Raw genomic sequence first — 27151 nt, forward strand, 5'->3', positions numbered from 1 at the left:
AATTTTGCTGAGTGAGGAACGAAGCTCTGAGACAGAGCCCCTGGGCTGGAATCCAGAAGGTTCTAAGAGACCATGTGCTCCAGCCCCGTGTCCTGCAGAGAGCGTGGTCAAAATGGTCCCACGGACCTGAACCACCTTCCAGGCAATGGTGCCTGGCAGGGCCTGGACTTGCCTGATCCGTCAGCCCCTGAAACACGGTGATTTACCCGAGAACACATCCTGCATGGAGCCGGGAGGACAGAGCTAATGCACTCCTGGGGTCTCACCCAACCTGGGACGCTAGACCCTCCTTCCCCCTTGAGACAGCGGGCCCAGCCTCTACCCCAACGCCAGCCACCTCAGACTGTTGAGTTCAGATCCGTCTCCAGGTGTGGGTTGGGGCCATCTTACAGGGAGACTGCAAGAAAATTAATTGCTTAATGTATGTAAACGAGCTTTGAAGATGAAAAGTGCAAACACAGTGTCCCTAATAACATCTTCAACCCTTTTACGGAGGCCCCACGTCGCCGCTGAGCTCACCTTTAAGACGAGTCTTTGGGGAGTTGCTGGCAAACTCCCCAAGCCAATAAACAACATAAAATGGCTTTTCACTCCTTTTATGCAGCCAACCCCAGCTCTCCTCACCAATAAAAGGACCAGGGAGGATCAGAGAGGCCAGAGGATCCTAAGCAGCGCACCCGAAGCCCTCACTTACTCCCGTGGCACTCGGCCTCTGCTCAGACCCGCACCATGTCCTGCCGCTCCTACAGAATCAGCTCAGGATGTGGGGTCACCAGGACCTTCAGCTCCTGCTCGGCCGTGGCCCCCAAAACTGGCAACCGCTGCTGCATCAGCGCCGCCCCCTACCGAGGGGTGTCCTGCTACCGGGGGCTGACTGGCTTCGGCAGCCGCAGCCTCTCCAACCTGGGCTCCTGCGGGCCCCGCATGGCTGTGGGCGGCTTCCGCGCCGGCTCCTGCGGCCGCAGCTTCGGCTACCGCTCGGGCGGCGTGTGCGGGCCCAGCCCGCCCTGCATCACCACCGTGTCGGTCAACGAGAGCCTCCTGACGCCCCTCAACCTGGAGATCGACCCCAACGCGCAGTGCGTCAAGCACGAGGAGAAGGAGCAGATCAAGTGCCTCAACAACAGGTTCGCCGCCTTCATCGACAAGGTCAGTGAGGCCCAGGACGGTCCGGGGAAGGCCCCAGCCTGCGTGCGTCCCCTCGGGAAGGTCCTCGTGTGTTGGGGAGACAGCACGGAGCCGGGCTGGAGACAGCAGAGGGAGAGAAACGCAGGCCAACAGAGGCAGAGGATCGGTTTCCATCTTTTAACTCCAGCCCAGGGGCCCGGTGGGGGCCAGAAGCAGAGTCTGCAGCCTAGAGCGAGTGTGTGCGCGCGTGTGTGTGTGTGTGTGCGCGCGCTTCTGCAGACAAAGCAACCCAGAAACATCAGAGGCACCCCCGGAAACCTGGACGGGGTACTGGGTGCCGCAAGAGTGGGAGATAATGGGGAGAGCAAAAGGCACACAGCTCCCAGCCCGGCAGCTCGGGAAGTGGGCGGGCTTGGCCCGGAGCCACCGGCCTCCCCGTCTTTGCTCTGCCCCTCGGCAGCACGAGGCCTCGGCCGTGTGACCTGTCTGGATAACAGAACCAGCCTCGTATACGTGTCTGTGGGCATGGATGGCACACAGTAGGTGCTCAATGAGTGCTGGCTGTCAGCATGATTCTTCAAGGATAGAGGGCCAGGAGGTGTGACGGGAAACCGAGCACGCCGTGGACGGAGGGCTGGGAAGGCGGGAGGGGGCGGCCAGGCTGCGAGGAGCAAGCCCAGACATGCAGAGTGTGGGAACCCCCACGCCGTGAGGCCGCCTCCCAAGCCCCCCTGTGCCCTCCCCGCATGCCCACGAGGCCTCACTCTGGCAGAGCAGATAGGACCGGCTCTGGGGTTGCAGTCAGGAGCTCCGGTTACCATGTCCCTTAGCAAGTTGGGTTCATCTTCGAAATGGCCCAACGGGGTCGGCAGTGCTATTGCCATTTTCCTATTATCAAATTGAAGCTGAGAGAGTTCAGATGAGCTGCTTAGACGCGGTGGGCAGGCGAAGGGGGCTCGGGGGACATCAGACCCCGACTCTCACTGACTATCTGTGTGACAAGGAGCTAGTCTCCTCCGTCTCCCCATCTGTACTATGAGCAGAATAATACCCCCCTTCTACCTGGGGGCTTGGGAGAACTGAGTGTGATGGATACACGGGTAGAGAGAGATACACAGTTGACCCTTGAACAGCACGGGTAGGAGATGAACAAATCTACCTCCATGAGGATTTTTTTCCCGACAAATGCAGTACTGTGAATGTATTTTCTCTTCCTTATGAGTGTCCTAATAACAGATTTCCTCTAGCTCACGTTGTCGTACAAATGCAATATTTAATACACATAACATTCAAAATGTATGTTACTCGACTGCTTAAGGTCGTCAACGAGGCTTCCGGGCAACGGGGGCGGGGGTGGGTATTAGTAGTTCAGTTTTCGGGGAGTCAAAAGCCATACGCCAATTTTCAACTGCGCGGGGTGGGGGGCCGGGGGAGGCGTGGGTGCCCCTAAGCCCCGCATTGTTCAAGGGTCAGCTGTAGCTACAGATGGATGGATGTGGGCAGCTTAGCATGGGCCTCACACCACACAGGAACGTCTCAGGAAGCGTCCCCACCTGGATTAATAAATGAGGAGCTGCCGATTACAGGGGTCGCTACATGAGCTGAGCGCTTACCGCGTGTTAGGGATGTTCTAAGCATTTTCCATGTATTAACTTGTTCGACCTTTACGACTTCTAAGGGAGGCACTATTATCATCTCTGGTTCAGAAGCTTGCCCGCTTCAAGCAGCACAACTGGACTTGAACCAGACGGCGGGCCGGAGGCCCCGGGGCGCTTTCCCCCCCACCGCCACCCCATTGCCTCCAGGGGCAGGGGCCGGGTGGGCCGGGTGGGCACGGAGAGTCTCAGACTCTCAGCCCCATGCTCGGCCCTCGGCCGGCCCTGGCCGTTCAGGAAGCACCAAGGGCAGAGAGGGCTCTGGGGGGAGCAGGGGGGTCAGGCTCCTCCCGGGCTCCCCCAACCCCAAGTCTCATTCTCCCGCCCCGACGCAGGTGCGCTTCCTGGAGCAGCAGAACAAGCTGCTGGAGACCAAGTGGCAGTTCTACCAGAACCAGCGCTGCTGCGAGAGCAACCTGGAGCCCCTGTTCAACGGCTATATTGAGACGCTGAGGCGGGAGGCCGAGTGCGTGGAGGCCGACGGCGGGAGGCTGGCCTCCGAGCTCAACCACGTCCAGGAGGTGCTGGAGGGCTACAAGAAGAAGTGAGTGCGGCCTGGCCGGGGGGCACCAGGGAACGCAGGAAGGCCTCGCCCTCAACTTCTTGAAGCGGCTTAAGATTCCCGCCTGCCTATGAGCAGGGCTGCCTGGAACCCCCAAGGCTGTCGGGGGGCCAGAGCTCATGTTTCTTAGATTCTTTGGCCTCACTCTACCTTTTGGAGGCTCGTCGGGTCTTAGAGCTGCTTTCATGGGGACTGAGGAGAGGAAACGCAGCGGAGTTCTACAGCTTTCTGTGGGCCTACCCGGCTCAGCTCGCTTTATGCCGCTCGCTCTATGTTTTCACAGCCCAGAGCACTGGCTCTCTCCGCATCCAGAATGCACAGAGGAGCTTAGATTTGGGGAGCAGGGCGTGCATTCCCTGATCTCATCCCAGAGGCAGCAGGACTGGGGTGGCATAAGCCAGGCCGGGACAAGGGAGGGCTAGCCCCAGGAATGATGCACAAGCTAGATCATGGAGAGGACAAGACAACAATCGCACGGACTCTGTCTCTTTTGACCCCTGGGAGAGCTTGCCCAGAAGCTAGGAGGGTGTCTGAGCTCCGACCCCTTGGCTGCAACCCTTCCCTTCCTCCCAACCCAGGTATGAAGAGGAGGTGGCTCTGAGAGCCACGGCAGAGAATGAGTTCGTGGTTCTGAAGAAGGTGAGGGGGCTGGCCATGGGGCAGGAAGGGAGGGGACCCTTGGGGGCAACCTCCAGTGGGGGGAGCATGGTTACCACACTGACCTCAAGGCCTCCCACTCATACATGCCCCCCTTCCCTCCACCGCCAGGACGTGGACTGCGCCTACCTGCGGAAATCCGACCTGGAGGCCAACGTGGAGGCGCTGGTGGAGGAATCTAGCTTCCTGAAGCGCCTCTACGACGAGGTGAGGGGGCCCCTGCTGACCAGCCAGGGCAGGTAGACGGGAGGCGTGAGCACCTGAGAAAGAGGGGAGAGCGTGTGCCGGGAGTCCACGCCTGCCCCGTGTGCGTGATGAAAGCACGAGAGCACACGCACACACAGCTGTGATGGACACACGTATGAACGTGCCCGGGGAGAGCCCGGACTGCGGAGTGTGTGTGGTTGGGCTTCTCCGCAGCTGTGAGTGCCTCGGTGCGCTGCAGTGTGTGCGCCCGTGTGCCGGCCTGGGGCGGGTCCGTCTGCACGTGGATATGAAAGCGTCTATTTGAGGGTGGGGGTCAGGGCGAGTCTCTGGTTAATTAGTGAACCAATCACTCACCCAGTGTTCGAACCCCAGGTCCCCTGCTGGGTGACTTTGAGAAAAGCCAGCACGGGCTTCGGTTTTCCCATTTGTTAAGTCAGGGGCAGTCAGTCCGCAGCTCCTCCTGGGGCCCTTCCAGCTTTCTTGTCTGATGATGAGCCTGCGTGGGAATGAAGGCGGCAGGGGAGCCCGCGGAGCAGGAGTCATGCCACACGCATGACCACTCCAGGGAGCGGACACCGCCCCTAAGGGTGGAGCCCACGGCCCAGACCGGGCGCCAGACCCAAATGTATTGGCTGTTGGCCCCCAGGAGCTCCAGGTCCTCCACGCCCACATCTCAGACACCTCGGTCATCGTCAAGATGGACAACAGCCGGGACCTGAACATGGACTGCGTCGTGGCCGAGATCAAGGCCCAGTACGACGACATCGCCAGCCGCAGCCGGGCTGAGGCCGAGTCCTGGTACCGCAGCAAGGTCGGGGCCCAGCCTCCCCCTGCCAGAGCCCCAGAAGGAGGGATGCTGAAAGGGCTTTGGGATTTGTCCAGCTGGGATGGACGAGGGAAGGGCAGGCAGCCCTCGGGTTGGGGTGGCAGTTGTGCAAGGTGTGGGACTCAGCGGGATGACCCGTCCTGAGCCTCAGGAGCCCCTGTGCTCCCCCACACACACACACAGTGTGAGGAGATGAAGGCCACGGTGATCCGGCACGGGGAGACTCTGCGCCGCACCAAGGAGGAGATCAACGAGCTCAACCGCATGATCCAGAGGCTGACAGCCGAGATCGAGAACGCCAAGTGCCAGGTAGGGTACGAGGAGGGGCCTGCATGTCCAGCACGGGCAGACCGCAGTACCAGGAGGGCAAAAGCCTGGCCCCAGTCGGGCTTCACAGCATGCCCGTGAGGAAGCAGGGACCCAACCGAATCACTCGGCACCCACAGTGGGACGTACCACGTCACACGCATCCGCATCACCCTCCTTGGCCACCTTGAGGCCACCATCAAGGAGACATGGTGAAAGGCCATGGGCCTTCTCGCTCATGGGCAAGGTCTCATTAAGCACCCATCGTACATGGTTCACCTAGCTTCTCCCTGGACCTCTGGCCCCCTCTCCCTGGTGCAGCTCCACGCGCTCAGGCGAGCCCGGCCGTGCCTTCTCTCTCTCATCCCTGATCCCCCATCTCCCTCCCCGCAGCGGGCCAAGCTGGAGGCCGCCGTGGCCGAGGCGGAGCAGCAGGGCGAGGCGGCCCTCACCGACGCCCGCTGCAAGCTGGCCGAGCTGGAGGCCGCCCTGCAGAAGGCCAAGCAGGACATGGCCTGCCTGCTCAAGGAGTACCAGGAGGTGATGAACTCCAAGCTGGGCCTGGACATCGAGATCGCCACCTACAGGCGGCTGCTGGAGGGCGAGGAGCACAGGTGGGGCTGAGGAGGCTCTGGTGGGATGGAGGAGGCCCTGGCACCCCCAGGAGTGTGTTTCCCTGAGCCCAAGTGTGAGCTACATCTCTAACCACCGCTAGTACAGGTTAAGCTTCAATAATAGTCATAACTTATCGAATACTTACTATGTGTTTGGCCTGTGCCATGCGCTCAGCTCAGTCCTCACAATCCAATGAGGTAGAGACCATGTTTCACACCCAAAGGTGAGGGAGTAAGGCCCCGCGTGCAGTGACGTTCTCGTGGCCTCAGTTACTAAGCGCAAGAGGCGCAGCCTGTTTCCAAGCCACTTGCCCCCCAAACCCATTTTCTCCCAGTAGCTCCCTACGGGAGGCCGCCGCATGGCCGCCCCACGGGCTGGCACGGCGTGAGGACAGTGCGCTCCCTGCACGCGAGCTCCTGGATGGCGCTCCGGCCCTTTGCACACCCTCCTGCTGCTTTCTGGGGGCCTGACCACACTCCTCCGGGAGGCCCGGGGGACCTCAGATCGGCGGCAGCCGGCGGAGCTCAGCGTCGTGCCAGCTCTGCTCGGAACCGGAAGGCCTTGTCCCTGTGGTCAGAGAATGGTCAGAGAGAGACGGGGGTCCTGTAATGCAGACGTTGGGGCGCCCTCCCTGACTCGGGGGGCAGGGGGGGCATCTGTACATGGAACGGCCCTCCCTGTCCCTGAGCAACCACCTGGCTCGAGGATCCCCGCTCCGTGTACAGCGCTAACGGAGTTTTCTTTCCCGCAGGCTGTGTGAAGGTGTGGGCTCCGTGAATGTCTGTAAGTACCTGCCCGATCACCTGCCCGCAGAAAAGCGGCTTTGCTGATGGGCAGAGCTGAACCTGGGATGCTTCTGGACGAGTGGGAGGGGTCTTTCCTCCTCCCAGAGCTCCTCACTGGGGAGCACCCAGGGGAGCACCTCCCCAGGTGGCGATGGGACCCGCAGGCCAGGGAAATGTCCCCTCTGGGTGGGGGGTCCTCACCCCCTCCTGTCCCAGTCCCAAGAAGGAGAGAGATGCTGGGGGCACCGGGCCCTGAGCTCCTAACCACTAAATCCCCCTCCGCTAGGCAGGAGCTCCCTGGGGCCCATCACAAGGCTGGCCACTCACCCCCGGTGTCCCCTCTCTTCCCCCGCAGGCGTCAGCAGCTCCCGCGGCGGAGTGGCCTGCGGAGGCCTCACGTACAGCAGCACCCCGGGGCGCCAGATTGCCTCGGGGCCCGCGGCCACGGGGGGCAGCATCACGGTGATGGCGCCTGACTCCTGCGCCCCCTGCCAGCCCCGCCAGGCCAGCTTCACCTGCAGCAGCAGCCGGTCCGTCCGCTTTGCCTAGAGCCCCCGGCCGCCCGCGGCCCCGGCCCCGGAGCGCGGAATGGCGTGTGAATGGAAATCGTGTGCTTGCTTCCGGAATCTTCCACATGTTCCTAGAGAGGGAAAGACCCTCGGCCGTGCTCCCGCACCTTCTCCTTCTAGGGAGTTGTTTCCTGGTTCTCCTCTGGGCTTCAGTTAGAGAGGCATTCCCAGTTTGTCCAACCTAACTCCAGTTTGACTCCAAAAGACCCGTGGCCGGTTTGCATCATTCTCCAAGCTCTCTGGGACACTACCAGTCACCCAGGGTGGCTGGACGTCGCAGGAGCTTGGCCTTCCCCCGAGACAGGGCGTGAGCCTAGTGCCAGCCTCGCATTCGCATAGGCTGAGAGGCTGAGAGCAAGCCCTCCCTCCCAGCAGCTCCTCCCCTGGCTGGCACGCGCAGGAAGCACTGGCCCTGGGTCCTCTGTTTGTCTCTCTGACCGATGCCTTCTTTGGGTTAACCTGTCCCAGCCCAACTCCTCGTGTGGCCTCCCAGTTGAGGGCCCATCATGGGGGGTGAGGGAATCCTTTTGACTTGGGACGGGTCTTGCTCTTCATTGTACCTTTATACATTTCAAAGAAAACTCCAAGGTTGCTCCAGATCTCCCCCTTCCCCTGCGGGTGCAGGAGGGGTGTGTCCAATGCAGAGCCGGTGGGATGGAGAAGGTTAGGCCACTTCTGAGTCTCCCTCTTGTTACGACTGTCTGTGGGTGCCTTGCCTTCTGGGTTGTCTCAGTCTCTGTTCCAATAAATGCTGCTTCGATGCAAGGATGCGTGGTCTTGTGGATGACAGTGTGGCCGCCCTCTCCAACACACAGATGCGCGGCCCCTCCCCAGCTCGGCAACCCTTTCCAGCCCCAGGTCATGTTTCCCGAACCCTCCAGTGATTGTGTCTCTTCTCATCCACTGATCCATAGCCTGATTCCAGCTCAGCCCTGCCCAGTCCAGTCGGGCCTGGACCTCAGCTCCAGCTTCCCCCAAGATCTTTTGTCCCAAGCCCCCACCCGCCCCAGGCAGCCAGAACCCACCGCAGATCCATGGCTCTCACCCCCTACTGGTTCAGATCAGTTCCCAGGTGTGCGCGCCCTGCTGATGCCAAGCACCCGCTCCCTCCATCTCCTCTTTCGCCACCTGCTCCTCAAACCCCTGCCAAGGGCTCCCTCCCCAGTGCTGCTCTTCCCAGATTCAGGCTCCACCCCATGGAGCCAATCCCACCCTCTAAGCCACCCACCACCATCCCACACAGACACACAGACATCCCAAGGCTCTCCTCCCGTTGGCCTCTACCCTGCTCTCTCTGCTCTCCCTTCCTTCCCTCCCTCCCATGTGCACAATCCCCCCACCCCTGCCCCACACAGTCTCCAACCCTCAGGATCTCTGGTTCTGACTTGTGGCTCAGGGCCGGGGATGTCACCGGGCATCCGGAGCCCGGATCAAGCTGGAAGTTCCTTGAGGAAGTTCCAGGAGGTATCTGCTTCTGGCTCTGACTGCCCCCACCTCCCAGGATGGGGCTCCAGGACTCGTCAGGTCTGGGATGGTTGGATGGCCTCAGGCAGCTGGCAGAGCATGAGAAGACATCAGCCCTGTTGGACTCCCCTCCATTTCTCCATTTGGAGAACAGACGGGCTGTCCCCATTCTGGGTGGATGTCCACCTGCCAGCCCGCTCGGCAGCCTTTCCCTGGGAGGAGAAGTTACGACTCTGTTCTGATGATTCCTCATTTCAGCCCCCAAAGGGCAGGAGCTCCCTTGAGGGGGCTGCTGGCCTCTCCTGAGAGCTCTGGTGCTGCTGTTTGAGGTTTGCCGGCTGCCACTGGGCAGGCCTGTTCTAAGCTCCCCGCTGGCCTCTCTCCTTTTGCCCGCCTCTCTGGTCCTCAAGGGCATGGTCCTCTGGTCCTCACTCACTCATCCACAGGGAAGGTAATAAGTCAGGGGCTGAAAATCAAAACCTGAGCATGAACCCTGAGGTGTCTCAGTGAGCCGTCGGGCAGGAAGTGGCCTTCAAGCTTTTTGCATCAGCCTGAGGGTCTGTGAGCCGAGCCTTCCCCAGCCCTGCTACCTCCTGCGGGTCTGGGCTGCTGGGGTGAGTCTGTGCTGGGGGAACACACTTGGATGTTCCCATGGATCTGGGCCAAGCATTCCTAGGATGCCAACTCTGGTACCCCCGAAATAGGACAGTGTGCATTAAAAAGTCAGAAGGCCACAAACCGGGAGATAATAATAAGCTTTTTAATGAGTTTTCATTCTTTGTGTGCAAAGACCCGTCAAGCTACTCAGCCGGGCAGAGGTGCCATTGCCTTATAAGGAAGAAGCCTGCCCTCCCCAGCCCTCCTTCTGGCCAACAGCAAAAATGCGGAGCAAGCTTTTCCAGTTCAAAGGCTTCTGGGGCTCCCACGGCCCTCTCCTGATATACACAAAGCAAATGATTAATCCAAGGGCAACTAAGGATTAAAGTCTTATTAGAAAAAAATTTTAAGGAGAAGTGACATGGTCTGAAATCAAGAGATCAGGTAAATTCTAGAGCAAAGTGGCCCATGTGGGTGATCCCCAAGTGCTTTCCTGGGCTCCCTTTCCCTTGAAACTCCACAAACCCAATAAGACCTTCTTCAGAGAAAATCAGACTTGCTGCTTGTGTTCTAGCCTTATTCAAATATTCAATGTTCCCCAAAATACAAGGATCTCCAAGGGATGAGGGAAGTATGGCTTATAGTCTTTTCAAAACAATCAAGTCAGCTTAGGCCTTGGTATTTCTCTTTCCTCTCTAAGGCCACCAGCTTCCTCCACCAAGTCTCAGGTACCCTCCCCTTGGACCATCCTCACAGACACCCACCCCCTGGTCGGCTCCTTCAACCAGCCCAGCGTCTCCAACTTCCCTGCTTCAATCTTTGGGATCCCGGGAAACACAGACTGGTGCCATCGGTCACTCGAACCAAGCATAGTGAGCAATGGAAATTAACCACACGGTCAAGGAAATGACAAAGCATATGGCTCCTTGGAATGGACGAGACACTGGAAATGGCTATCCTGGAATCACCCCCTGTCCACATACGCAAGCCACGGCAGCTCTCTGGGAACGGGGATATAGAGCAGAGACTGTATGGAGTGGTTTGTTCATTGAAAATCAGAGCAGTGAGGACACACGAGCTTGGTTCTGCTTTTGCTTTGGGTGGGGGACTTGCACTGGGGAATGGCTGAGTTCGGAACTGCCTCACACCACTCTCCTGCCCCATCTGTGACCCTTACCAGACCCCCTGTGTGCCCCTTGGAAATCCCTGCCCACTTCCGCTTTGCTTAAAAATGGAGAGTTCTCCAAAGCGCCCACTCCTATTCTCTTGGTGCTATAGGGCAGAGATGGATAGCCAGGGAATGAGTAGGGTGGAGGCAGCCCTCAGAAGATGAGCTTTTTTGTTTTTGTTTTTGTTTTTTTGGAGAGAGAGAGAGAGAGAGAGAGCAAATGGTGGGGGCAGACGGAGAGGGAAAGAGAGAATCCCAGGCAGGCTCCACGCTCAGCACAGAACCCAACACAGGGCTCAATCTCATGACGCCGAGATCATGACCTGAGCCAAAATCAAAAGTCAGATGCTTACCCAACTAAGCCACCCAGGTGCTCCGAGAATGAGCTTTCGCATTAAAAATAAGGAAAACATCAGAGACATAAAAACGTGTATATACACCCCCCCCCAGCCCCATGAGAAAGGAAAGGCAGAGGGCCCCCTCCCCATTCCATCCCCTGTTCTGTCCCAGGGCAGCAGGGGCCCCGTGAGACTCCTCTTCATCCTCAGAGCAGATCCAGTGGCCCTTTGAAGCTGATTTTACCTCCACCCAAACTTGGTGGCATCTATACCATGCTGTGCGCAGCATGCAGCCCCTATAGGACCCTCTAAGGCCAGGAGGCAGAGACCAGGAGAGTAATATTCTAAGAAAGATCTTGGGGCTGCTGGGTGGTTCAGCGGTTGAGCGTCTGCCTCTGCGTGATCCTGGAGTCCTGGGATCGAGTCCCGCGTCAGGCTCCCTGCATGGAGCCTGCTTCTCCCTCTGCCTGTGTCTCTGCCTCTCTCTCTCTGTCTCTCATGAATAAATAAATAAAATTTAAAAAAAAAGAAAGGAAGGAAGGAAGGAAGGAAGGAAGATCTTGGTACTCCCAGGCCCCAGGGAACAATGTGCCCCCTGAAGACACATTCTGAAAGCCTCAGAAGGACTGCATTGCCCAGACAACTGTCCAAAGCTTTTTCTATGTCTTGAGATCAAGTATGTATTCTTATGGCAAGATATTCTCTACCCAGTCGGGCTGGTTTTGAATCTTTCTTCTTAAATCCCAAATAAAATAAAATGGAAGAAGAGGAGCTCTTCCCATAACTCAAATGAAACAAACCTATCCATCAGAAAGCTCTCTCTGCACCTCAGCAGGAGGACACCCCTTGCATCAGAGGGGGCTCCAAACAGACTTCCCCAGGTGGGACTTCTCGGGGACCGTCAGTTCAGGAACGTCCAGGCCGCCAGGGAAAATGTCCTCCAACCAGAAGTCTGGGTTTTACTTCTGGGTTCCCACATAACTGGCCTGTACTACCCGCCCCATAAGAAGATCTGTCCAAGATTCTTGGAGAGCAGAGACTATGGGAGCTGTTTCTACGAGCGTTCCAGGAAGTTCCTTTGTGCCATCTTGCGTGTTTTGCTCCCCAAGTGTCTGACCAGCAAGCGGCATCAGTTAGAACGCCTCCTCCAGGAGCATTCTGACGAGCCAGGATGTCCCAGCCAAAGGAACAGTTGGCCTCAGACAGAGGCTGGACTAGCTGCGTGATGTCAGAGAAGTTACTTAACCTCTTCGGGTCTGGACTTCCTAATCTATAAAGTGAAGATAAAATGCTGCTGCTGCTGCTCTGAGCCATGAATGAAATTCAGATATGATGTGCCAGATGCTTAGCAGGCGCTTGTGGATACAGGCTCCTGTGTCCTCCCCTCTTCCACCTTCACCTCCACCCCACCCAGGTGGCTCGGGCAAAGTCAAAGGAGAAATGCGAGGAGGTGAACCTGATCCTGTGAGAGTCACAGAGGAAGTCAGCTCCACCGTCAGAATTACCTGACCCTCCCACTACCCCCTGCCCACAGAATCCAACGGTTCTCGGCTTTCGTTCTTTTGGAATCACTTGGGAGCGTGTTGAAGTTCAGATTCCTGGGACGCCCGGGCGGCCAGTGATTGAGCACCTGCTTTTGGCCCAGGGCATGACCCCAGGGTCCCGGGATTGAGTCCCGCGTCGGGCTCCCTGCAGGGAGCCTGCTTCTCCCTCTGCCTGGGTCTCTGCCTCTGTGTGTGTGTGTGTCTCAGGAGTAAATAAATCTTCAAAATAAAATTCAGATTCCCGGGTTCGTCCCTGGAACTTCTGATTCAGTGGTTCTGGATGAAGCCCAGGATCTGCCTATGTAAGAAGCCCCCTCCACCCGCCACCCCCAGGGACCCTGATGTAGATGGTGTCCGTGGACCACACCTGGCAGGAGCGCTGAGATGGTCAGGGCTCTGGGGAGGAGGAGGATAGGGCTGGGAAAACCGCAAAGGAAGCAGGCATTAATTCATTTACTAGGAGAAAATGTTTTACCATCAGTATTTAATCACACACACGCAAAGAGAGAAGAAGCCACAACAGGAATTGCATCCCCCCCCCCAAAAAAAAAAAAATCCAAAGCACCAACCATAAACAGCTCAGCCGTTAGCTTCAGTCAAGCCTTTCCACGCTGACGTGTGCATAGGTGGGGGACACTCTTGGGGACACACAATGTCTCAGATCAGTGAGGGGCTTCCCGAACCCCCAGCCCACTTTCCCCGCAGCCCCCTCAGCACCCAGGTGACATGCACCCACCCACAGCCGTTCCCCTACCCTGCCCCCTTCCCAGAGGGCCTGGCACACGGTCAGTACCTCGTAAATGCCTGCTAAGTCGAAGTTGGTTGGGAAAGAAAGGGGCCGAGCAGCTTATCTCAGAAAGCTGGGCCACTGGGAAGGGAGACAGGTGCAGGTGGCAGTAATGCCAGCCCCAGGGTTCGCACTTGAAGGTAAGTCATAACTGCTACAGGGAGGAAACTGGAGTGTTCATCTGGGTTCCCAGCCAGGGGAAAGTACCGCACGGACACTGAGGTCTGAGAGAGCGATGACCTCCCCCCTGCACCCACCCCCGCCCGCCCGCTACACAAAGCGCACCGATCGGGCACTGGAGCAGGCCCCCGCTACGGAGGGGGCACACAGGATGCCGCTGCTGGTGGCCACGCCCCCCAGGCCACGAGGGACAGTGGCACTGAGGTCCCCGCAGACCACGCCGCCCTGGGAACGGCTCACACCTGTGGAGGGAGACGCTGCATCAGAATTCTCTTCCATCCTTGACATGACATGACCCAGACTTTTTTGGAACCAATGATTTACTCTCTTCCCATTCGGGGCGGGGGTGGGGGGCAGCAACATGAATCTTTACAACAGACATTCATCCGAACCCATTGCCGTCAACACCTAACTCTCCTTGAACCAGACTAATGTCGAGATGTGTTTATACAACCTTTGACCAAAGACTGATGGTCAAAGTGGAGGAAAACTCGAGAAATACGACTGCTGCAAAGATGAGAAGAACAGATAGACACCTGACCTGGGGACTGCGTGTACATTGGATTATTAAAGATTCAACCATTGCCCGCAATGGCCCCCCAGGTGATCAGAATAAACATCTAGGGTCTCTCATTAAAACATTGTGCCACTTGAGGAGAATTCCACGTATGACTGAAAGACTCGGGCTATTTTTGCAGAACCAATTAGGGGGACAGAACCTGCCACGATCACTAGCTTGGGGCCCAGGTGGATCTGCGTAGGGGGCAAATATTTTAGACCCTCCTTTTGTCCAGATCCCAGAGACCTCAGCCCCCTTCTCCCCCACCCAGGGCCCCACAGACAGAGGTTCAGTCACCAATTAGCTGTAACCCAACATTAAGACCCAAAAGGATGATGCCCATGACGGACACCCAACTTACAGATATTGACGGAGCCCACGCCTTCACACAAGCTGCAGGGGAGAGAGAGAGTGAACATTTAGGACGGTGTTCCTCTGCTTCCGCTCCATCGGGCCTGTTGTGCCCCATCCGGAGAGAGGGGAGCAGAGCTGAGGGGCTGGGGGCCTGTTGCCCACCCTCTGCAGAGAGTGTCGGTGTTGCCCCTGCTCCCAGGGATCCCAAAAGGACAGGGGAGTGTTAGGTTGCAGGACCCCAAAGGCCACTTTATGCCTTGTTAGCTTCTCGGCCATGGAAAGCTGGTGTACTGAAAGGTGGGCGTGGGTTACCGTGGGGGTTACCCTCCCTGTCCCCTGGCTGGACATTCCAGCACAGCCAAATAGGTGATGGGAGCAGCCACGGCCCGCGGGACGCCTCTGGGTAGGGAAAGTCTTGCGTCTCATTCTAGTCAATCGGTCTTCACCCCGTGAGTTCACACGCTCTCCCGGATAGGCACCCGATTTGATAAACGCAGAGGGAGAAGCAGGAGGGTAGAGTGGTTAAGAGCCTGGACTCTGGAGCCAGGCCTCCTGGGAGCAAAGCTGGCTGAGCCACTTACTAGCTGGGTGACCTCGGTCTCCTCATTTCTGCAACGGGGATGATGACACCCAACCTTCCAGGATTGTTGTAAGCGCTACATTGCAAAGTGCGTGCAAGCGGAGCCTGGCCCACAGTACATCCACCGCGTTTGCTATGGACGTGATAACCATCTCATTAAGGATGGGACACGTACACCCCTGCGGTGGGCTCCTCCCTCACACCCACCCGCACTTTCGGTTCTACGTGGCCCTCTTTGGTAACGCCGGCTTCCAACCCTTCGCTCCAGGAAAGCTCTAGTCTGATTCCTTCTGCCCGACACAGAGCACTTGTACACGCTACAGCTCTTCCGTGAGGATCTATGCTTCGGGCTCACTCCCCTGTCACGTGAATCTGACCCTACCACAGCCTTAGAACTGCGCCTTTCCAGAAGATTCCAGTCATGGTGCCCGTTGAGCCACAGTGCTAGCAGCAGCTAGCTGCTACGAGTTGAGGGATTACGGCCGCTTTTCTTATTTTCTGCCATGAGAGTTCCTCGTGTCACCCAATTAAACTTGTTAAATGCCACGAAGAGAAAGTCTGTTAAAAGGTCAATGGCCACCATATGCAAAACACCATACACTAAACCATCTTTTAAAATCCCATTGATTATATGATTGAGGTATTAATACACGAATGATGATGATTATGGCAACGACAGTAATGTCGTTGCAAATGCTTAATGCTTCACTGAAGGCAGGTGAGTGGATTGGGGGCTTACGGGTACAAAGGAGGAGGTAGTTCTGGCGGCCTGAGGACCTGGACAGGAGAGTTTACCTGCTTTAGTCAAGCGTGGCACAAATCCAGCGGCATGGCTAGCTGCCTTGGGCGCCACACACGTCAGGTTTCTAAAGCTAACCTGGTTAGTAAGGAGCCTGTCCATGGTACCGCCCGGCCTGGCCACCCTGGATAGAGAGAGTCTTACTCTGCTCATAACCTGCCCCTACTTATGCTCTACTATGCACAGTAACTCATTTAATCCGTGCAACAGCCTACAGTGGCGGGTTTTATGATGATCTGTTTTACAGGTGAGAAGGCGGAGGCACAGGGGCTCAGAGCTGGAAAGTGGCAGAGCTGGGATTTGAGGCCCGGCGGTTTGGCTCGCAGCCCGTGATCTTAACCTTTACGTTCCACCCCCAGTCTAGCCTGCTCCCCTGTGACGGGACCCAGCTAGGAGGCAGTAAGGATGTACGCACCTCTGGGCTAAGGGCCCACCACTGCCCCAGCTGTAAATCCACATCGCTCCTTCCCTGGCTGACTTCACGGGCCCCGATTCTTGGCTCAAACCGTCGGCACAGCCTGATGTGTCCTTTCCTTTCCCACCCACTCAGCTCTGCTACCTCCTCCTCTGAGAAGCCTCCAGCAGCCTCCCTGGGACACTAACCCCGGTCACCTGGAGGCCAGATTTATGTCCAGCTCTGTCTTTCCCTGCCAAGCAAGGACGCTGTGCTGATCGTTTCCATTTGCTGGTCCTGAACACGGAACTCTAGGGTTCCCTGTCTCTGCATCCCAAACCAAATGGCCTTTAATAAAGCTTCCGGACGATTCCAGCCTTTGCAACCCACTGAGATGTAACGGCAAAAACATCCTTTCAGCCAACAGGGCAAAGCAGCTGTGTTGGAATGAGCTTTAGGCACAGCCAGAGGGGCAGTGGAGGAGGGGAAAGATCACTGGAACGCTAACCAGGAGACAGGTGTCATGTAAGCATAGCCACGACCTAGCTGTGACCTTGAACAAGTTCCTCAAGGCCTCAGTTTCCCCATCTGTAAATGGGGAAATGGTTGGATTCCCGTGATTTCTGGAGTCTTTCTGGGGTCCTTCCCGGTGTGAGTGCTCTCTGCCTGGAGAATTAGAGTCCAGCAAGGCGCTCTTCGAGCCCTAAGTGGGGATGAGAAGAGACCCTGAGTCCCGCCCGTGCTCACCGGCTCTCCTCGCCCTCCAGCAGCTTTCGGTACGTGGCGATCTCCACGTCCAGGCCCAGCTTGGAGTTCATCACCTCCTGGTACTCCTTGAGCAGGCAGGCCATGTCCTGCTTGGCCTTCTGCAGGGCCTCCTCCAGCCCTGCCAGCTTGCACTTGGCGTCCCGGAGGGCTGCCTCACCCTGCTGCTCCGCCTCCGCCACGGCGCCTTCCAGCTTGCAGCGCTGGGGAAGGAGAGGAGGGAAGGAGCTTGAGTGGGGTGCAGGCTGTGGGAATACTGGTGGGTCCCCCATGGCCTCGGTCAACCTATTGCACCTCCATCCAAAATGGTCAACTTGCAAATTAAGTAGGTAGGAAAACAATGACCTTTTGGAGCTTTCTTCCTCCATTTTTGTACGACGGTGGTTGTAAAACTCAGGTCTCCGGTGAGCCGTTAGAGGGAGGAAATATTAGCACTGGAACAGGGCTAATAATAAGTAATGATATAATGATATTATCTTATGTTTGTTTACTGTTGTGAGTTTACAAGGCACTTTCGCAGATGTTACCTTACCCACCGCCAGTTACTCTGCGAGCTTGTCGGAACAGGCATGGCTATTCCCCTTATGCAGATGGAGAAATTGAGACTCAGAGAGGCTGTGACTTGCCCTACGCTACCCTGAGTCATTAGTGCCACCCCCAGGTTTTCATAGGCCCCTGTCTGGGGTCCCATTCTCTGACCCACTGAGATCAGCATACTGGAAGAAGTCCCCACACAAACACCCAACACACGAACTACAGCTCCTCCCTTCTGCCCCCACTTAAAGCAGAAGGAACCCAAAGAGACATTTCTCTCAAGAAGACATATAAATGGTCCACAGATACATGAGAAGATTGCTCAACGTCACTCATCTTCAAGGAAATGCTAATCATAGCCACAATGAGAATCACCTCACCCCTGCCTGGTTGGCTATTATCAAAGAAACAAGGTAAGTGTTGGCGAGGATATGGAGAAACTGAACCCCTTGCAAACGGTTGGTGGGAATGCAAAATGGTGCAGTCGCTATGGAAACCATGTGGAGGGTCCTCAAAAAGTTAAAAATAGAACTACCCCATTGGGATCCAGCAATTGCACTTCTCGGCATTTATCCCAAAGAAGTAAAATCAGGATCTCGAAGAGATATCAGCGCTCCCATGTTCATTGCAGCACGATTCACCACAGCCAACACATGGGAGCAACCCTAAGTGTCTATCTACAGATGAACAGACAAAGAAAACATGGTATAGACGTACAATGAAGGGGCGCCTGGCTGGCTCAGTGGTTGAGCGTCTGCCTTCGGCTCAGGCCGTGATCCCAGGGTCCTGGGATCGAGTCCCTGATCGGTCTCCCTGCATGGAGCCTCCTTCTCCCTCTGCCTGTGTCTCTGCCTCTCTCTCTCTCTCTCCGTGTGTGTGTGTTTCTCATGAATAATAAATAAAATCTTAAAAAAAAAAAAGAATGCAAGAGGATATCTCTAGGACCTCAAACCTTCACAAGTGTTAACCACTAAGGGAAGAACTGATGGATTTGGCCACATCCGGGCTAAAGATTTCTGTTCAATAAAGGACACCAGAGCAAAGCAAACAGACAAGTGACAGCCTGAGAGGAGATGAACTGCAACACGTAGAACTGACAAAGGGTTGTGATCTAGACAGAATGGACAAGGAACTGCTGTAAATCATCAAAAGAAAGATAGGAATCACAACAGAAAAATGGGCAGATGATAGGAATAGGCAGTTCTTAGAATGGGAAATGCAAATGTGTAAGTAAGCATATGAGGAGACATTTGACATCACTAGTTAACCAGAGAAATGTTTTAAAAACAATTCATTACACCTCTTAGATCCACAGGGATTGGAGCAGAAGCCCCCACCTGCCTGTGGAGGGAGTGTGTGCCGACACAGAGCTCTGAGGGTTCTTAGGGGAAGTAATTCAGTGAATATCCTACAATTCAACATTTCCATTTCCTGCTTTATGCCTTTAAAACATCTCTCATAAGGATGCCTGCCTGGGTGGCTCAGTGGTTTGGCACCTGCCTTCAGCCCAGGGCGCGATCCTGGAGACCCGGGATCGAGTCCCACATCGGGCTCCCTGCATGGAGCCTGCTTCTCCCTCTGCCTATGTCTCTGCCTCTGTGTGTGTGTGTGTGTGTGTCTCTATGAATAAATAAATAAAATCTTTAAAAAAAATAAAAAAATAAAACATCTCTCATGGAGATGTACATGGAAACAGGTATACATGTATAAAAATATATTTAAAAAGTTCATGATACAACTGGTTGCCATACCAAAGACTTGGAAGTGAATGGAGTAGCCATCCATGGGGGAATGGACAGGAAACTCCGGTTTAGGAATATTCAGCATTCGATACCACAGAAAAGATGAAACAGATCATTTATGGCAATGTGCGTGGACTTCAAAGACTTTAAACTGGCTATGGGAAGAATCAGATGAGATTTATGGTGTAATGTCATTATGCAAATCTAAAACACTAAGAAGTTTCTATAAATTTATTTTAGGGGATGCATATGTACGTATATAAATATATGTGTGACAGAGGGACATCTATTAGCTGCATGCAAATGAGTCTGGGGACGGAGGGGAGCGGAATGAAGATGAAGGAGAGACCACGTTCACCTGCAGAGGTGTGCAGACGGTGGTAGTGAGCGCTTTGAACAGTGGCGTGAGATCAGCTCAGATCTGTGCACCTCACGTCCTTCCAGAGGGTGGGGGAGAGAGAGAGAGCGAGACACAACCTGCACTAGACCACGTTGCCTGAGGCATGTTTAAAGGAGAGAAACAGATGCGGGATAAGAAGGGAAATAAGAGGGATCCCTGGGTGGCGCAGCGGTTTGGCGCCTGCCTTTGGCCCAGGGCGCGATCCTGGAGACCCGGGATCGAATCCCACGTCGGGCTCCCGGTGCATGAAACCTGCTTCTCCCTCTGCCTGTGTCTCTGCCTCTCTCTCTCTCACTCTCTGTGTGACTATCATAAATAAATAAAAATTAAAAAAAAAAAGAAGGGAAATAAGAACAGAATTCAGAGAAGGCAGGCACCTCAATCCTCCCCCTGAAATGTGTGCAAACAGCGTTTGCAGGTCCTTCCCATGCAGGTGGTTAAAACAGCAGCCCCTCCAGGTAGGAGGAAAGCAGGGAGCAGAGCAGAAGCAGCAGGGACACGGAGCAGGCGAGCTCTCGACGCCCCCTGACCTGCTGCTTGGCGTTCTCCACCTCCGCTGTCAGCCTCTGGATCAGGCGGTTCAGCTCGTGCAGTTCCTCCTTGGTTCTGCGGAGGTTCTCACCCTGCTGGCTCACTGTGGCTTTCATCTCCTCGCACTGCGGGTTGGGAGACCAACGTTAAGAACCAGCGGGTGTTTGAGACACTGCTGGAGGGGGTGCTAGGCTGTCACTACGGGGAGTCAGCCCGCTGTTCCCGCCTCCGCCCCCCACTCTGCTTGGGCCTCTGCTGTAGCCCCATGAGTGCATGGCTGTGCTTCCCAGGGAAGCTCCGGGTTCTGGCTATATTCCCTGCCTGACGGGCAGCCGGCCCTCCAGTTCACCTTGGTTTGGTACCAGGACTCAGCCTCGGCCCGGCTGCGGCTGGCGACGTCGTCATACTGAGCCTTGATCTCAGCCACGACCGAGTCCATGTTGAGCTCCCGGCTGTTGTCCATCTTGACCACCACCGAGGTGTCAGAGATTTGCGAGTGAAGAAGGTAGATCTCCTGTAGGAGACAGCAACCAGTGCCCTCAGCCCCAAATCCCCCTCTGATTCCCATCACTGTAAGTTAAAAACCTATCTGAAGCTTCAGGAAATAAAAAAGAAAATTTCAGAGGGGAATTTTAAGAGAAAAGGCTGAAATTTGGACCATGGCCTCAAGGCAAACAAGGTGGAATTCCATTAAAGCCTGGATCAACAGAGGCAGATTTCTAGGGATAGAGACAGAGGGGATCCCTCCACCTGGGGCCCCAACTATCCCAATCAGCTGTAGCTATCCGTATAAATCTGATCAACCAGATAATGGACAGATTGAGATTTCTGGGTTTTCTAATTAGGTTTTCACATCACCTGAATTAATAAGCTATTATTATCTCTACCTATACCTATATTGTCAAATCTCCGCTTTGTGTTACATTGGGTAGACAGGCAAGGAATCATCATCTTTCAAATCATTTTAAAGGAAGGGCATCACCCTCTTCCATCTTGCAAAGAGGCCTGAGCAAGAGAAAAATCTCCTCTGGTCACAGAAGGAGAGGGTGTTTAGGCCCTAGAAGAGTTAGGGATGGACAATGCTCTCTAGAGCCAAGGGGCCAAGACAAGCCACAACCCAAGAAGCCGTCCACCTTCCCCTCCCTCACTTTCTCTTCTGGAGCTGGGGAGAGACTCACCTCCTCGTAGAGGGCCTGCAGGAAGGCCGTCTCCTCCCTCAGCACCTCCACATTGGCCTCCAGGTCAGCCTTGCGCAGGTAGGCAGAGTCTATGTCCTGGTGGACACACATGGGGAAGGATGGAACACGGGGTCACCCGGTGCCCCTGGACCTCTGCTCTCTCTAGGGGACCCTGAGACCATGTTCTGGCCCACTGTTCTCCTACCACAGAAACATCCGTGGGATCACCGAGGAATAGGGAGGGGAGAGAAGTCTGACCCCTGCAGACTTTTTTCTGATTCCTGCAGAATTGGAGATCTTTCCGAAGCAGGTAGCCTAATAGCACAGGCCAAAATGTCAGACTGCTACCACGAAGCCAGCCTGGCCCATGGAGCATGACCGTGTGGTGGCCACTGAGCCACGAGTGCGCCGCCCCAGCAAGTTGTCCTTGGCACCCAGGTCAGGTGCCACCCAAGTAGCTGGCTCTCCGCGTGCTGCTGTCTGCTTTCTGTAGACTCCCTGATGACCCACCATGGTCACTTTTAAATCCATTTCACTCTCGTAGGGACACGGACACTGCCAACCACCCGGCCTCCATTTGTCAGGGGACTCGAGTGCCGGGCCACCATGACTAGACTGGTACAATCGTGGCGAGTCTCAGAGGCCCAGCATCCAAGATTTCATTCCTCCCCACGTGGAAAGAGTCACTCACCTTCTTCAGCACCACAAACTCATTCTCGGCTGTGGTCCTGAGGGCCACCTCCTCTTCATACCTGAGGAGAGAGAGCACAGGTGGAGAGGCCCCTGGGGAGGAGGGCTTTGGGCCGGCCAGGAGCCCTAGGTTTTCAAGACTAGTTGTGTGCCTTGGGAGAAGAGACTTGGCCTCTCTGGACTTCTATTTTTCAGTCACAAAGAAGCCACCAAAAGGACACTGGACATGGAGCTCAAGGCCCTGGTTTTGGGTCCAAGCTTGGACTGAAATTGCTGCAAAACTCGGACAAGTCATTTCATCTCTCTGCATCTTGGGCTAAATCGGCTGGTGTGCAGGAAGTTTCTCTGGACATATTCGTGGGATGAGTGGAAGACAGATACTCCGAGGGGTCTTTCAACCCGAAAACTGTACAAGACATAAAGCTCCACGAAGCCATCCCCATGATGTTCTCTTCCCTCCCCCCCACATCAAGGACTTGAAATCCTGGAAGCTCCCCACTGTGCCCAGCCTGCTGGAGGGGCACTTCCACAGCCCTGCTCCACCACCCGGCACATTCTCTTGCTCCTGCCCAGGCCATTCCTGCCGCAGCCCTGCCCGGCCGACAGGGAGAAGCAGAGTTCCCACCACACGTTTTCCATAGCTTTTTTTATATATATAATAAATTTATTTTTTATTGGTGTTCAATTTACCAACATACAGAATAACACCCAGTGCTCATCCCGTCAAGCACCCCCCTCAGTGTCCATCACCCAGTCACCCCCACCCCCCGCCCTCTAGCTTTTTAATGACAGAGTAATCTGGGCTGCTATAAATTCTGCGCTGTGTAATTACCAGCCCTCACACGTCCTGGGCTGGGAGACGGACCTTGCCACCTCCAAACAGAATTGCGTCTGCGTTTGCATCCCCCCAAGGAAAGTTGTAAGCTCATCGCCGGGCCCATCTGGATGGTAAAACCTGATCTCCCAAGATCAGAATTCCAGTTACTTCCAGTTAGCATGACCAGGACCGACTATGGGAGAATCACCCTTCTCTCTGTCCACATCTAGCAGGTAAGGAGGAGCAAATTAGGGGTGACCCGGTGAGTTTAAACTAGGTGATGGCCAAGCCAAACAGTCAGGTTAAAATGAAAGATTTACATGGGCCTTTGAATCGATGAGCCTTGCAGAACCAGAGCCTGGCGATTTATCTACAGAGCAGAAGAAAGATTAGAGAATTATCCAAGCTCATCAGATACCTTGAATGGCATGGGCCAGATCACCTTCCTGATATCTCCCCAGGGACCTTTCCTCTGTGCCCATCCTAGCACGGACCGCCCCCAAGTTTGCTCCTCCAGCCCAGTGATCTCGTTCCTCCCTCTTAGTCTCTGGGCCGCTCTGTGCCCTCCCAGACTGGGAGCAGCTCTTCTCCCCAGGTGTCTCCTCATTCCCCAGGATGGGGCCCCAAAAGCTGAGTGCCAAGACCAGATGGAGCAGGCTGATGAAACGGAACATCTGAGTGCTAGCCGGCAATGACCCTGCCCTGCCGCCATCTCCACCTCCGGGAGAGTCGGGTGGACCCAGCCAAGAGCTGCCCCACACCCGTAACTACCCCCAGCCAGGCCACACTCACTTCTTCTTGTAGCCCTCCAGCACCTCCTGGACGTGGTTGAGCTCAGAGGCCAGCCTCCCGCTGTCAGCCTCCACGCACTCGGCCTCCCGCCTCAGCGTCTCCAGGTAGCCCTGGAACAGGGGCTCCAGGTTGCTCTCGCAGCACTTGCGGTTCTGGTAGAACTGCCACTTGGTCTCCAGCAGCTTGTTCTGCTGCTCCAGGAAGCGCACCTGCCACCCGGGGTGGAGGAAAAAGACTCAGGGGGAGCCCAGAGAGGTGCCCAGGATCCCAGAGCCCTCTCTGTCCTGGGGGATGGCCCCTGACCTGCAGCAGCTACCTGTGACCTCCCCCCAAAGGCCAAATCATTAGGCAAAGCCTGAAAATGCAGTTCCCAACTCTTCCCCCAGTCGTGTTCCCTCATCCTCTCCCCATCACCCAGTATAGCACACTATCTGTGATGTGTTTCTTCTGCGCAGAATAAAATAACTTCTGATCCTGCAAAAAAACACCCTAGATCGTACATGGGGTGGGGAGCCAGAAGTGGCCCCCCAAAGATGTTCACATCCCAATCCCTGGAACCTGGGAATATGTTCTATTTTATGGCAAAAGGGACCCTGCAGGTGGAATTTAGGTTACGGCGCTGAAGATCAGATCTGGAATTATCCAGGTGGCCCCAAGGGATCAAATGGGCCTCTTAAAGTGGAAGCAGAAGGCAGAGGAGTGGAGAGATGCACAGAAGGGAGATGGAGGAGAAACTTAGAACCTGAAATGGCCTCCACCACCATCACCAGCTTTGGAGGCAGAGGGAGAAAGGGCCTGCGTCAGGAATGCCAGGGGCCTCTAGGAACAGAACAGGCTCCAGCAGCAAGCCAGCAAGGAAACAGGGACCTCAGTCCCACAATCACATGGAACTCAACGCTGCCCAAAGCCTGCATGTCCCTAGACACGGGTCTCCTCTAGGGAGAGAAATGCGGCCCTCCCAACACCTAGATTTCGGCTTCACAAGATAATAAGTTCGTGTTATTTTAAGCCACTACATTTGTGGACATCTTTATGGCAGTGATTTTTAAATGCACCCACCAGGACTCTCCCTCACTCTGGTCCTGGGGCATGAGAGCCCCGCTGGGAGGCCCCGGACCAGGAGTTAGGAGACCTCCCACGGGCTGACTCGGCCACTAACCAGGCCCGTGCGCCTCGTTCTCTCTGAGCCTCAGCGGCAGTACATCAGCAACCGCACACTGGCAGGCCCCAGGCTCTTTCTGCCCCGCAGGCGTGTTTCACTTGGCCTATAAGCTGCTTTATTGAAATCTAACTCATTGCCAACATTTAACAATCGAGTCATTTCAGACAAGGATCTGGACCTCTGTGACCTTGACAAGCCAGAAGCTCAGGCAATGCTGGGCCTGGGTCTGGAGGTAAGTCACAGCAGCTGCCCCTGCAGGCAGGCGTGCATCTCAGCCCGGCTTTATTCATGTCCTGCCAAGCCCCATGCCCTGGCCAGCTCTACGCTACGTGATCTCCTCCCAGGCCCTAACCTTCTGGGAACACAAGCCTGGTATAAAGCAGCCCTCCATTGCCCATTGTGTGGGAAAAGAAACCAAACCCCAGTTAACCAAAGGCATCTGCCCTGGGTTGCCATTACAGGTCCACTCTCTGGCTTGCCGGCTCTGCAGGCTTAAACTCACCCGGGCAATACACTTTGCACATGCTGAGGAGGTGGGGGCTGCCGGCCTCCCCGGGGGGGTGGGGAAGCCAGCCTGGGCAGCAGCCCGACGCTCTCTCTTCAGACCGGAACTGACTGCTCACAACAGAGTCTGCATAGCTGGGTGCTGCCCAGAAAGCCATGCGGGGAAAAGGGGCCCCTCCAAGGAGACGCAGCCTCCTGCCGGGGCACACGACCCGGTGAGCAGAGCGTGGGCTGGATTTCAATCCCCACCACCCCCCACCCTCAACCAGCGCCCTTAGTGTGTATCCTTGTGAAATGAACACCCCGCATGATGCACTGAGGGTAAGGAAGAGCCAGCTTCATGTTAAGAATCCACGTGCGGCACCTTCGCTCGCGAGATCCTTATCTCTGATGGTGGCACTTATCTGAGAGCAAAGCTCCCACGCACCATCACCCTCGCGTGCGGCCACTTATAAAGTCCCTGCGTGTAGATGCGCACACCATTCAGCCCTAGAGTCTTTCCTCCCCTGGACTTCAGTGGCTGTCCTCCCCCGGGGAGGCTCTCGGATGGGGTACCACTGAGTCAGAGGAAGCCAGAGCTCTGCATCCAACCCGAAGGTGGGCTCAGAGACTGCAGCAACAGGAAAGGTCAGTTCTACAACCCCTCTTGGGGTTCCCCTTAAGTTTCTCAAGTCACTGTCTTTAATCTGTGTCGGTGTTGGGTGAGGAAGGCTGTAGGCATCGGGTTCGAGTCCCCTGCCCGCTCCTGAGCCTCAGCCCCGGGGAGCGACCCCCAGACCCACCTTGTCGATGAAGGCGGCGAACTTGTTATTGAGGCACTTGATCTGCTCCTTCTCCTGGTGCTTGACGCACTGCGCGTTGGGGTCGATCTCCAGGTTGAGGGGCGTCAGGAGGCTCTCGTTGACCGACACGCTGGTGATGCAGGGCGGGCTGGGCCCGCAGAGGCCCCCGACCCGGTAGCCGAAGCTGCTCCTGCCGCGCACGGGCCACCCGCAGCTCACCGCCGTCCACGGGGACCCCACGGCGCACAGGCTCCGGCTGCCGAAGCCCCCGAGGCGCCTGTAGCCGGGCCCCCCGGGGCCGCCCCCGCAGGACGCCACCACGGCCCCCGAGCAGCTGCGGGCCGCGGGCTTGGGCAGCACCGCAGAGCAGGCGCTGAAGTTCCTGACCCCACAGCCAGAGCCCAGGCGGTAGGAGCGGGTCGTCATGCCTCCGCTGCGCAGGGCGGCCCCGGGAAGGCGGCCGGGCCGACGACGCAGGCCTCCTGCTGGAGACCTGTCAGCACCTCTGCCTTTTATGGGGCAGAAAGCAGGCCTCCCAACAACATAAAAGGCAGGAGAAAGTTATTAACGCCATTTACGAGCGTGGGAATCTCCCGCTAGGCAGACGGAGAAGCAAAGCCGAAACTTGTCTCCTCTAATAAGCATGTGGAGGAGACCCCGCGTCACAATAAACCTGCCCCCTGCCTTTTCCGTCCCACAGGCCTAGACACGGCTCTTCGGCCCCTAATTCCCCTCCCACCTGTGAGTCCACCTGCCATCATTATCCCACACAGGCAAGCGGGGGCTTGAGCTGGCACATCCTGGATGCCAAGGGTCCCGTGTCCCACAAGGTCGACGGGCCCGTCCTTCCAGGCAGGCCGCACGTTCCCCTCCATAAGGCTGCCAAGGGATGCTTGGCTCATCTTTCCAGGGTGAGTCCTTGCGGAGTGAACTCTTCACACCTTCCCTGCTGCGGCGTGTCCTACATTCTGTCTCAGAGTAGGGTCACTGGCCTTGGCATAGGCCCCTTGGTGGGCCTAGAAAGCAGGTCTTATCTACTTGTGCGGCCTTCGTGGCAACTGACACACAGTCGACCGTCAGGAAGCATCGCCGGAGCTGAGTAGACTGGACGCAGGAAGGAAGGGCCAATAGCCGGAGAGCGTCTTCACCTAGTCCACACATACTGACCGTCCTGGCACCG

The 27151-nt window shown here is 56.2% G+C and overlaps 2 protein-coding genes across 2 annotated transcripts; one reads left to right on the forward strand and one right to left on the reverse strand.

Moving 5' to 3' along the window:
* Nucleotides 1-729: 729 nt before the first annotated feature.
* On the forward strand, nt 730-8075 carry LOC112667228 (keratin, type II cuticular Hb5). The gene is made up of 9 exons (XM_025458815.2): nt 730-1149; nt 3119-3327; nt 3924-3984; nt 4114-4209; nt 4856-5020; nt 5219-5344; nt 5735-5955; nt 6708-6739; nt 7097-8075. Exons 1-9 carry the CDS (start codon nt 730-732, stop codon nt 7288-7290), a joined length of 1524 nt encoding a protein of 507 aa, XP_025314600.1. The 3' UTR covers nt 7291-8075.
* A 4811-nt stretch (nt 8076-12886) lies between these two features.
* On the reverse strand, nt 12887-26457 carry LOC112667229 (keratin, type II cuticular Hb5-like). Its single transcript, XM_025458816.3, has 9 exons — nt 25972-26457; nt 23524-23732; nt 21916-21976; nt 21225-21320; nt 20396-20560; nt 20046-20171; nt 16822-17042; nt 14309-14340; nt 12887-13630 (listed from the first exon to the last, which is right to left on the reverse strand). The coding sequence occupies exons 1-9, from the start codon at nt 26395-26397 to the stop codon at nt 13479-13481; spliced, it is 1488 nt and encodes a 495-aa protein (XP_025314601.3). The 5' UTR covers nt 26398-26457; the 3' UTR covers nt 12887-13478.
* Between the last annotated feature and the right edge of the window lie 694 nt (nt 26458-27151).

Source organism: Canis lupus, chromosome 27 (assembly GCF_003254725.2).
Source record: "Canis lupus dingo isolate Sandy chromosome 27, ASM325472v2, whole genome shotgun sequence".
In the NCBI taxonomy this organism is placed as follows: Eukaryota; Metazoa; Chordata; class Mammalia; order Carnivora; family Canidae; genus Canis; species Canis lupus.